The sequence below is a fragment of the Podarcis erhardii genome (genome assembly GCF_964252035.2).
Source record: "Podarcis erhardii genome assembly, chromosome: 1".
In the NCBI taxonomy this organism is placed as follows: domain Eukaryota; kingdom Metazoa; phylum Chordata; class Lepidosauria; order Squamata; family Lacertidae; genus Podarcis; species Podarcis erhardii.
The window spans coordinates 105,350,817-105,363,193 of NC_138497.1; the positions used below are offsets into that span (position 1 = coordinate 105,350,817).

Sequence of the window (12,377 nt, forward strand, 5' to 3'; positions counted from 1 at the left end):
TATACATTGTTTCAAACATCTCCAGTCATACTAATGTTTTGGTCCACTGCAGAAAAGTGAGGAGTGGAAGTGATCTAAGAGATTTACGTGTATTCTGGGGTTGCCTGCATGGGTTCCAGATGACTTCTACCATTCCTACTTTGAGAATTCTCTTAGAATAACAGTTAGCATTTCTATAAAGCTATAGAGTTCTTCAAGCATGTTACATACATCATCTAAGGCTGCTGTCCAAACCTGCCGCTGCAGAGCAACCACTGCAGATGCAACCAAGCCATTCACGGTGGTGGCAGAAGGTGGAGCAAGCAGATTCGGACTCATTCCTGTACCAGTTTCAGGCTGTCATAGCAAATGGACCTGGAACATGCCTGATGTGAGAGCAACTCAGGATCCAGCAAATCCTGGGCCAGTTCAGTACACTGAGACGGTATTTGCCCATAATGGTCACCTATCCCTCATCAAATTGTCCATTGGGCTGAGATAGGAGGAATGATTTGCCCAATGCCTTCCTATGACTTTATGGGTCCAGCAAGATTTGGGTTGGATGCTTCTTCTTCACGAACCACACTACCCCAATTTGTAAAGCAAAAGAGCAAGCTACTCACAACACCACCTTTTCCTGCTTCTCTATAGCAAATGAAATGGTTCTCAATTTGACCGGGTAAATACATACGTCGCTTAGAATTTCCTGGGCTCTTTTAGCCATAATAACATCGTGCTCCTCAGGTGAACAGTTCCACTGATGGAGGTAAGTTCGGTATTCAAGGTCACTAAGGATGTACTGGCATTTCTTAGCCAACACGTGGTTTATCATGTCACTTGGGATATGAATGTGTGCCTTGGTGTCCTCATAATTCTTCCTGTAGGCCAGCTAGAAATCAGGAGATTAAGATGGAAAATATATGTTTGTTTTTTCACATTATTCAGACTCAAGGAAGAGCCCCACCCAACAACAACAACAACAACAACACTACTACTACTTACCGCACTCCTTATTTTTTGGAAAGCAAGAGAATGGACAACACTTGGGAAATCATTTATTTGTGTCCCAGCCAGATAATGGCCCTTCTGCTTCTCATACCCTTCTTTATATTTGAGCTGTGAAGTGCAAACATGGGACACGTTAGATAAGACACATAGCAGCCCCACAAGCAAACAGTGGCAAAGTAGTTAACGAGGGAAAGAAGGGTCACACTTACCTCGCTGTTAATGTAATCAGCATGTTTGGCACCCACAATAGGGATGTAGTCTGGAGGCAGAGTGTACCCAATGGCCTTGGTGGATTCCCATGAATCCTTGTACAGGTTCTAGACGGCAAAAGGTGCACATGGGATATAAATGAGCAGGATGTTTTCCAACAAATGTAATCATTGGCGAGCAAAAGCAAATCAACTAAACCACTATGCATTCTCTACAGCACAATCTAGGACTCTTTCAATTTTTCCATAGCACAACACTATATAAATACTTCCTTGAATTAAATTTCATTACCTTCACAGGGTTGTCTACTATATGTCTACTATATGTCTAACTATATATGGCAGCAGCCCTCAAGGGTCTCAATGAGATGTTCTTTCCAGCTATACCTGGAGCTCCCTGGAGCAGAACCAAAGATGTTCTGCACTATGTCCTAGTGCTGTACCACTAAGATATGGCACCTTCCCAATGGGTGAAGCTAGTAGATGGGGACTTGTCTAAGCTAGGGACCTAAAGTTCCCTACCTGTTAGCACCTATTTTTATACAATATCCTCAATGTGCTATTCACCCAGAAGCCTGAAACTTTATCATCGAAAACAAACACTTCCTAATTTTGTGAAAACACTAAGCCAACTTTTGTACAGTAGGCTACATTCCAGTCGTGCAGAAGTCAGGACTTTCTACACATGCACAAGCAAGAGGATTGTTACAATGAAGCAATCAAGGAGAAGGTGGAGAAGGATCACAGGCCTGGAAGGGATCACGTGGCCTGAGGTTCCCTACCCCTGTAGTAACACATGGAGTTTTCATTATTAGATACACGAACAGCAAGAAACTTACATCACTGTACAGTTTAGCCATATCTCTAGAATGACTCAGGGCTGGAGTGTCATCAGAACCAATGTAGTGGCCTCTTTCAAGGTTAAAGGTTTCTTTGTATTTCAGCTAGAGAGAAAAATTAAATAGAGTGTTAACCCATCATTCCACGTGCTACCACACACACACCAGGATGACATATTCAGTATGCTGTGCTTCTTAAGGGATGAATGTCTTAATCAGCTTCTTGATGCATGAGGTGAACATACTAAATGCTTCATGCTGGGGTGTTTTCTTTTATCCTTCAAATTCACTAAGTTATGAAGATCATTTTGAGCTCCTTTGAGGTGTCTCGTTGTTTACCTATGTTTGTTATTACTTCTGAATGATATAGCAAATTCAATGTCATACCATCATTTTGACAGAATTATTCTATTTATTTATTCTAATACCTTTCTCCCAAGACAGCACACGTTAAAACAAATTATACAACACATATTCTGTTTAAACATTTCATTCTTCATGAATTGTGAGGCAACTCTTCCATACGCCATCTTAAGGGATATGCCACAAAGAATTATTTACACAAAAATACTGTCATTTCCCTTCGCAGGACTACTTTGGCATGTGGTCGTTTTTAAAATATTGTCGTATGTTCCTGAACATTTGAGTTACACAATACCTTCTTAGTTCTAGCTGTGGTGATCAAGAGACATGACACTTTTATAATATATGAAAGTATGTATTTACTCAGAAATTCTGATTTAAAGGATACTTACATCACTCTGATTAATTGCGTTTGCCTTTGCCAGAACAATAGCTGGAGGGTCTTCCACAGGTGTGAAATTGGCAAAATTATCAATAGCCTCTTTTGTGTAGAGTCTCTGTAGGTAGACATGATTTGATTATCATAAATAACAGTTACAGGAAATGAATAGGATGCTGCCACAAATGTGTGAAAATTGCATCTTACCTTATCAATCAAGTTCTGAGCGTTCTTCACTTTCCGATGCTCCACTGAATCTAAGGGAATCCAGCCACAGCCGCGGATCCATTCCAGATCAGATTTATAAATATTCTGTACATATTTAAAAAGTTGAAGAATATTATTCACACCTATGCAGACAAAAGGACAAGCTGAGCCTTGATTTCCCTTCCCAGGCAATTGCTCTTGGGTATACCAATATCAAACTCTTAAACTGGTGCGATCTGATTGCAAAAATCACTTACATCGCTTTGAAGGTCATATGCTTTCTTTGCCTGGATGCAGTCATTCTGATCAGGGTGGCAAGTCCATTCATGAAGGTAATGGCGATACGGAATTTCACTGACAACATGCTGGCAGTCTCTGGCTGCAATGACAGACAGTATATCTGGAGGTATATGAATTTTGGACTTGGTTTTGTTATATGCCTGTTTATACAATCTGTCGTTCTGGATCTTGCCAGCATGTTCAAACCACACCAGTTTCGGGTCCTCTCTCATATTATTGACACCGACGTAGTGACCTCTTTGGTGGACATAGTCTGCCTTGTATTTCAGCTGAAATGGGAAAACACAGGTTCTTTAAATATCTGCACTGGATCTTTCCTAATCCTAACTCTCTGGGTTATCCTTATGATTTCATGAAAGCATATCTGCTTTGTTTACTTGGTGGTCTTCCATCTCTGGGAATAGCATGCAAGAGTTTTCTTTAAAAGAAGATGAACCACTGAAACAAAAGATATGAAGGATGGGCTCTTTGATAGCGACGGAAATCTGTGTGATTTTAAAGCTAAAGAGTGTTTACCTCGCTTTGGACATCACTTGAATGCTTGGCATGACGGATAGGCACACTGTCGTGAGGCAAAAGATAACCAGTAGCTTTCTCTCTTTCCCAATTCTCCTTGTACAGATGCTGTAAAACAGAGAATTAAAGGGTTACATAAGGACTGTCACTGATTCCATTAAAACAAAACAAAACAAGGAAAGTACATACATGATTAAGAATCCTGGCTGCTTCTTTAGCTGCATCTAACTGTGGCGTGTCTGTCAGCGTATAGTTTGTCTTGATGTTATTCCATTCCTGGTGGTACTTAATCTGAAAAAGTAAAATATACATAATAAAAGTCTTTTAGATTTACAAGTTATATATGTATAACTAGACTCACACAATAAAACTCAGTGAATTTTTAAGGCCCCAGTTTCCACAGATACATGGTTTAGTTTTTGTGGATGAAGAAAATCTGTCTGATGTGCGTACACTGAACTGAATCAAAATAAGAGGTAATACTTACATCACTTAGTATTTCCCCGCCTTGTTTGGCTGTGATATAATCAACCCTGTCAGCCACTGGTGTAAACGGTTGTTTGTCAACTTTTGTGCGATACAGTCTCTGCGCAGAAATAAAAGAAAAGCAATGAGGCCATACAATTGATTGCACCAGCAATAAGTGAAAAGAGAGAGAGTTGAGGGGAAAATATTCAAGGACAGGGACTGTCTCCTTTTTAATGTTTATCTTGCTTTCTGTCCTCTCCAGACCACATTCAGTAACAGAACCACCACTGTTGAGTTAGGATCTCTCATATGATAATGAGGCACTAACTTTCCAAAAAGGTTTTGTCCCCCAAGTATAAAATACCCAGACCTTAATATCAAGGCTAGATATTGCCTATCCAAGCCCAAAGTGCTGGGTGAATGAGCCAAAACATAAGTGGGGAAACTTGACTTCCTGTTTCCCCCCCCCAAACAAAATTACTTTTGGAACCACAGTAATAAAATAATAATAAATAATAACAAAATTTTATTTATATCCCGCCCTCCCCAGCCGAAGCTGGGCTCAGAGCGACTAACAACAGTAAAATGACGCAACATTCTAAAATCAGTTGGTTCCAAACTACAAGAAAAAAGATTCCACCTAAACATTAGGAAGAACTTCCTGACAGTAAGAGCTGTTCGACAGTGGAATTTGCTGCCAAGGAGTGTGGTGGAGTCTCCTTCTTTGGAGGTCTTTAAGCAGAGGCTTGACAACCATATGTCAGGAGTGCTCTGATGGTGTTTCCTGCTTGGCAGGGGGTTGGACTCGATGGCCCTTGTGGTCTCTTCCAACTCTATGATTCTATGGTAAAAGCAGTTCAAATCAGATTAATGGCAACCATTGGGCTCTGTGAGGATTGCCAAAGGAGGGGGTTAGGTTGTGCCCTGGCCAAAGGCCTGGTGGAACAGCTCTGTCTTGCAGGCCCTGCAGAAAGATGTCAAGTCCCGCAGGGCCCTAGTCTCTTGTGACAGAGCGTTCCACCAGATCGGAGCCACAGCTGAAAAAGCCCTGGCTCTGGTTGAGGCCAGCCTAACCTCTCTGTGGCCCGGGACCTCCAAGATGTTTTTGTGTGGGGAGGGAGGGGAAGATAATCCTGCCTCAGGAAATAGCTATGTGAAGGATAAGGTATAGTAACAAACAAGAAATGTCACTGGCAGGATTAGTTTTAATAAGCATCATTCTTTCCCAAATATGGGGACGCAAGATGGGGACACTAATGCCAGAAAGTGGGGCCTCCTTATTGAAGAAATTATCTAGTCTGCAATCCTATGTACATTTACCTGAGAGTAAGTTTTATTGATCTCAGTGGGAATTATTTCTGAATATACACTTATAAGATTGCGCAGATAACAGGTCTTTTGTATACTTGACAATATTTTGACATGAATTTGCTTTGACTTGCTTTCTATTTTGCTAGATGCCATGTTTTGTTATACTGACATGCATTTTACTATTTTGTGCCAGTTGCGTTGCTTTCTGCTTTGCTTTTAGCCACTTTGGACTTCATTTGGGAACATAAAAAAATATAAACATAAATGAAATGCAAACAAAAGAAGGCCAATTTAAGAAGGTGGCGGACTCTCCTTCCTTGGAAGTTTTTAAGCAGAGGTTGGATGGCCATCTGTCATGGAAGCTCTAGCTGAGATTCCTGCATTGCAGGGGGTTGGAGTAGATGACCCTTGAGTCCATTCCAACTCTAGGATTCTATGAAAATCTCTGCGAATGATATTTTTAACTAGTTGTTATTACCTCACTTAAAATGTCCTGAGCGTGTTTGACGTGATTGACAGAGACAGAGTCATTTGGCATCCAGCCAATTCCACGCAGCCATTCCAAGTCAGATTTATAAACAGCCTGCAGAGTCAGGGGAAAATAAGAACAGTTATTTGCAACACCTTTTCCCCTGCATGGAGTGTTTCATACCATACTTGATTGTTTTTAACTAAAAGGGAAAAGAGGGCTTGTTTTCCAAGAGCCTACAAAAAGAATGGGATAATAGAAAACTGAAAGGAGGAACTATTCAGGTACAGAATATGCCAGGAATAAATATTACACTCCCCACTTTGATTATGCTGTGTCTACCACCATCTTGCCTTCTGCAGAAGGCAAGATGGTGCTATATCCTATGTTTGCTCGACATATTCAAATCAGGTAATACAATCATGAAAAGAATGAGAGCTCAAATCTATACATAATGGAAAGCAATTAACTTTGTATGCATGGATGCATGTGCAGAAGTGAGGCCTCAATGTCCTTCTGTGTGCTTTCTTAAAGACGTCTGGTGATTGTTCAAACAATACTGAATTTATATTTTAAAAAATCACATATAGTATGGATCTTACCTGTTCACACAAGTATTCTAAATATTTATTATTTTTTATGAAAAGGAATGTAATAATTGTGGAGACAAAATATCAAACACTTATCATTGTAGAGGAAAATGAGAGACAGAGAGTGATAGACAAGAAGCTATCAAGAAAGAGGAATTTCAACAAGAACCAAATCACTCACGTCACTCTGTAATTCATACGCTTTCCTGGCTTGGATGACATCATTCTGGTCAGGGAGACACGTCCATTCATGCAGATAGCGGCGGTAATCAATGTCACTAACAAGCTTCTGACAGTTCTTGGCCAGCAAGACGGACAGCATGTCAACAGGGCTGTGGATCTTCGTCTTTAATTGATTATATACTTTCTTGTACTCCCGCTCACTTTGCATTTTAGCTACATGCATAGCCAATACCATCTTGGGATCATCGTTAATGTCTCGGCATCCCACATGGTGTCCAAGTTGCTTACGGTAGCCTTCTTTGTATTTGTACTAATAGGATTTGAAAAAATACGTATACAATTAGAATCTTCATCTACGTTATCTCAGACTGTAGAAAGATTGATAAGATTGGCAAGAGTTTTCCATTTAACTCTGTTCCTAAGATGCTAAACAAAGGCTGCATTCATGCTCACATTTACTTGCAATCTATTGAGCAAATCACATATTTTTGAATTCTGTGCGTTACCTATCCTTTACCTGACCTTTTTTTTGACCAATGGCAGAGCATAATATTTCATCAGGATAGTTGACAATTTATTTGGAGCACGTGCACAGCCTTCGCCAAGATGGCACCCTTCACATGTTTTGGACAACAACGTCCATCAGTCATGTTGGATGAGGCTGATGGATGTTTTAGTTCAAAACATCTGGAGGGCACTAGGTTAGTGAAAGCTGGCCCATAATGTCCTTATATCTTGCCTTGAACTGAGAGCTTTAATATATTTTTTGTTTCCTGCATTTTAATTCCATTAGATACAAAAGTCCAGAGACAATGGATTACCAAACACTATCAAAATTCTATTTGCATACTTACATCACTGGCAATTTCTCTTGAGGCTTTGGCTGTTTTGATTGGGACTGCATCTGCTCTCAGGTCAATATATTTCTTCATGTCATCCCAAGATTCCCTATAAAGTTTCTACAATAAAAAACCAAAAACATTATATTGTCATTATCCTCTTGCAGCACTGACATATACCATATTTTTCACCCTATAGGACGCACTGGCCCATAGGATGCACCTAGATTTGGGGGGGGGGCGAGTTTGCGGGGCTGGTGACGGGGAGGAGCAGGCTTCTCCCCCCTCCGCCAGCCTTCTAACCAAGTCGGGGGACAGCGGGAAAGGCGCGCTGCGCCTCCCGCTGTCCCCCGAGTTTGTGGGGCTGGCGGTGGGGCTCTCCTGAAGCCTGGAGAGCGATAGGGGTCGGTGCGCACCGACCCCTCTCACTCTCCAGGCTTCAGCAAAAGCCTGCATTCGCCCCATAGGACGCACACACATTTCCCCTTCATTTTTGGAGGGGAAAAAGTGCATCCTATAGGGTGAAAAATACAGTATATGAAAGCTCACTGTCAATCGGCTTTTACTTTTTCCTAATCACTCCTGTTTTTGCAGGTAAGAGTTACAGATTATCTCCATATAAAACTATGTAAGGAAAAGTATTTAAACTGCATGTAAGTAACTGTGGATAACAAGTGCTAACATCTGTTTTGTGGCATCTCCACAAGCACAATAGATTGCTAGTTTGCACCTATGCAGGTGCAATAACCCACATAAAATTTACATGGGTGCTTGCTGCATAATGAACTTGTAACATCCAAAGCCCACCTCATCTGAGTAACTGAAGAAGGTTGTAGAGTTGTAACATAAGAAGAATGGTAGCAATTTACTTACATGGCTCACATTGATAGCATTAGCCCTGGACAGCACGATTTCTGGTGTGTCTGGCATCACATGGATCATAACTTTATCTTTATCCCAAGCTTCTCTGTATTTTGCCTGAAAAAAAAAACATCAAAATTATCTCGTAATTCCTTCTGCACCAGTGCTCACATTCCTACATAATTTCCCTTTAACTTTAGGAACATGAATAACTTTTCTATTAATACAAATAGATGCTTCATGTTACAAACTGATAGGGAGGTTTGCAGCATACTTAAAATAATGTCACATTACTCAAAGGAGTTACATACAAGACTCAGTTGCTCAGCGTTAGTTTTGGCAAGGACAACTTCAGGAGTGTCAACGATGTTGGTAAATTTCAAACGATCCCGAGGAGTGCGATAAACGTTGTCACTCAGAATTTCCTGGGCAAATTTCACCCTCTTCACTATTGGAGACTCATGCGGGATCCATCCAACCCCCCGGAGCCATTCCAGATCTGATTTATACACAGCCTATGAGAGAAAATTTCAGAGAGGGAGAGCAAGATATTTCAGTTCAATTCAAAAGAAATACTTCATGTGGTAAATACTGTAGAATGAATGGAACTTCAGAAAGTTAGGATAAAGTTGTCTCAATTACATCATCAGGATCTAAGCAGTACTATCTCTCTGGATTAGGCCAAAATGTTTCTTTGACCTCCACTTGTTTTTCACACCAGCATTTATAGCTTTGATCAGCACTATGCTGGCTGGGGAGTTGTGGACCAAAACATCTGGAGAGTTCCAGACTTGTGTAGATTGGGCTAGATAGAGTGGGCAGAAAGATAATCAAATCCATACATATGACAGCCCTCCAATCGGTTATGGATTCATTAGCTATTTTTAGATATGCCAAGTCTATCACATCACTCTTGTCTGTGTTGGATATTCTGAATTAACAACATTTCAGTTCTTCCTCCCAAGGTACTCATGATGAATTCGAGTGAAGATTAAATTACGTGAAAATGTGACAAGACAAGTTTTCATTAACACAACAAAATAAAAATTAAGAAAATGAAATCTTCCACAACTATCTATCATAATGTCTCTTTTGCTTTCTGTCCCAGCAGTAATGTGTGTTTGCAAAAGACAGATATACTTACATCACTTTGCAAAGGACAGATATACTTACATCGCTCTGTAGTTCGTAGGCCTTCCTTGCCTGGATCACATCATTCTGGTCAGGCAGACAAGACCACTGGTGCAGATGTTGACGATAGTCCACCTCACTTACTAAAGACTGGCATAGCTTGGCTGCTTGGACAGACAGCATGTCCACCGGTATAGTAATATTGGCTTTGGATTTGTTGTAAGCTTGCTTATACAACCGGTCATTCTGCATCTTCAATACTTTGGCAGCAAATGAAAGTTTAGGGTCCTCCTTCACTGAAGGGCATCCAATGTAGTGGCCTTTCTGTTTCTCATGAGCTTCTTTGTACTTGTACTGAGCAAGAAAGAGAATTGGAAGTCACAGTTATTTGATCAATTTCCAGGAGAAAAGTTAGAAGTTCTTGAGGCTTCAGTTTTTAAGGGATTTAGCTATGGAATAATGAGAGGGTAAATAAAACATAGTACGGCTCCCTTATTCTGTCTTTATGAAATATTTACCTGGATTTGTTATTAGGGATGAGAGAGAAATGTGGTTCATTTTACATTTAAAGTCACACTTCCATAATTCACACTTTATGAATACTGTATACAGAAGTGTATATGTATTAGGAAAAATTCACACAAAAATGCTAATGAATTTTTATTAGAACTAAAAAAAAACCCCAAAACAAGTCAATGTGGAAATGTGGAGAACTGACATTTTTGGCCACCCCTAATTGTATACATCCTGAGCCTAAGTAAAAAGATGTATTTTTTTCAAATAACCGGATATATATGTGGTTGCAAATTATACAAAGTCACAATGTCTTTTGAAAGGCGCAGACCACTTTGTTTAATAGTGAAATGCTACTGATGAAATTTGGCTATCCAAATAAATAGTTCAGAAATGGCAATCATATGCATTTTTACTTGGAACAAAGCCCAGTTGGGCATGGTGGAATTTACCTATCTGAGTAAAAATGCATAGGATGGTGTGCTCAGGGTGCTAAACTTGATTTGGAAACTATGCAAGATTATTTTATTATTATTATTTAATTAATTAATTTATATACAACCTTATACACGGAGGTCTCTGACATTCCACAACTTAAGAGAAAACTTTAAACTGATTGTAAAGAAAGGGGAGGGGGGAACACTTGGGTGTTTTTAACAACAAGAAGCAACAGATTTAATTATTGCAAAGTCTTTACAGTGCCAAATATCTCCAAATTTATCACAGTTAGCTCTTTGGCATTTAAAATAATGGACTATATTAAACTTTATGAATGTTTGAAAGAAGACACTTTCATAAATTGTAAAAGAATGGAAAGAATGATGTCATAGACATGCAGTAGAGGATCTTGTATATGGGTGGATAAATACGGTTTTGAGACTGAATTATCAAATTGTTCATATACTTTGACATGTACACTCATCATATGAAAAGATATAGCCATTTGAGAAGTAAATGTCAAATAAAAGAGATTGTACCTCACTGGCAATTTCTCTGGAGGCTTTGGCATGCTTGACTGAAATAGCATCACCTCTTATGTCGTATCCTTTTGCTTTGGCCTCGTCCCAGGCTCCAGTGTAATGTTTCTGCAATCAGAATAAAATGCACAGTTTTCAATGTAATCATAAAATACATGATGAAAACCACTATAGACATTCCTCAATCAACACTGCGATCCAATGCAGGTTTACTTAGAAGTAAATCCAACTGTGCTCAATGGACCTTACTCCGAAGTAAATATGGAATGCATAGGACTGCAGCCAAAAGAGTAAAAATGTGAATGCTGTGTAATATGACACATACAAACACTGCATAAATATAGCTTATACAAATATATTTGTTTGCATGTATGCATACGTCTTATATAACTGACGCTGACAATTTATTTGGGGCCTAGATAAGAAACAGAATGATTGTGGGGAAGTACAATTTAGTAATAATAGAGCTTGACAGGCAGAAGATATTAAAGAAAGACTGACATTATCCAAATCACAAAATCATCAAAGCGTGTAACAATGAAACACTCTGACAACGTTGGGATTTGGAACAAGTCAGTCTCTTTTTAATATCTTCTGTCCATGAAGTTCAGTTAATTCTCTTTATTACGTCTGAATAAAAACTCACAAGTAAGACCCAAATGCCTTCTTGTTTTTAAGAACAGTTAATGGTGGGAAGTTGCATTTGACACAGTTGAACAGGTACAGATGCATCACTACACACATTCCACTCATGGGTATATAGTTAGTTAATTCTCTTACATTGCTGATATTCAGAGCATTAATCTTGGACTGCAGCATCCCAGGGGTGTCTGAAGGAAGATGGAACTGAGTCTTCTCTTTATCCCAGGCTTCACGATACAGATTCTAAGAAGGAAGTGAAGGTATAAATGATTGCATTGCATTACAAAAACCTCTTATTTTTCAAAGGTATGCAACTTTAATTCACCCGTTCCCAATACCAATTTGTCATCATAACAAATACAGTAACTGGGTAATCCCCAAGCTTACCTCACTGACTTGTTGGGCATTGATCTTAGCCAGGACAATGGGTGGTGGGTCAGCAATACTTGTAAATTTCAGTGCATCTGGACGTTGCTTATACAATCTGTCATTCAGGATATCTTGGGCGTGCTTCACTTTGAGCACTTCCACAGAGCCCTCTGGCATCCAGCCAATACCACGCAACCATTCTAGGTCTTGTTTGTAGGCGTTCT

The 12,377-nt window shown here is 39.7% G+C and overlaps 1 protein-coding gene across 48 annotated transcripts in view; it reads right to left on the bottom strand.

Annotated features, from left to right (window-relative positions):
• NEB (nebulin) overlaps window positions 1-12,377 on the bottom strand; it is a 157,448-nt gene that overhangs the window by 66,369 nt on the left and 78,702 nt on the right. For all 48 annotated transcript variants that reach the window (XM_081869593.1, XM_081869592.1, XM_081869603.1 and 45 more), the window contains 19 exons: window positions 12,172-12,375; window positions 11,923-12,027; window positions 11,143-11,250; window positions 9,695-10,006; window positions 8,833-9,036; window positions 8,534-8,638; window positions 7,676-7,780; window positions 6,820-7,131; window positions 6,058-6,162; window positions 4,288-4,386; window positions 3,990-4,091; window positions 3,801-3,908; window positions 3,242-3,553; window positions 2,985-3,089; window positions 2,791-2,895; window positions 2,036-2,140; window positions 1,197-1,304; window positions 982-1,095; window positions 671-868 (listed from right to left, as the gene is read on the bottom strand). In XM_081869593.1, coding sequence (XP_081725719.1) covers window positions 671-868; window positions 982-1,095; window positions 1,197-1,304; window positions 2,036-2,140; window positions 2,791-2,895; window positions 2,985-3,089; window positions 3,242-3,553; window positions 3,801-3,908; window positions 3,990-4,091; window positions 4,288-4,386; window positions 6,058-6,162; window positions 6,820-7,131; window positions 7,676-7,780; window positions 8,534-8,638; window positions 8,833-9,036; window positions 9,695-10,006; window positions 11,143-11,250; window positions 11,923-12,027; window positions 12,172-12,375 — 2,916 coding nt within the window. The remainder of the gene's footprint in view (window positions 1-670; window positions 869-981; window positions 1,096-1,196; window positions 1,305-2,035; window positions 2,141-2,790; window positions 2,896-2,984; window positions 3,090-3,241; window positions 3,554-3,800; window positions 3,909-3,989; window positions 4,092-4,287; window positions 4,387-6,057; window positions 6,163-6,819; window positions 7,132-7,675; window positions 7,781-8,533; window positions 8,639-8,832; window positions 9,037-9,694; window positions 10,007-11,142; window positions 11,251-11,922; window positions 12,028-12,171; window positions 12,376-12,377) is intronic.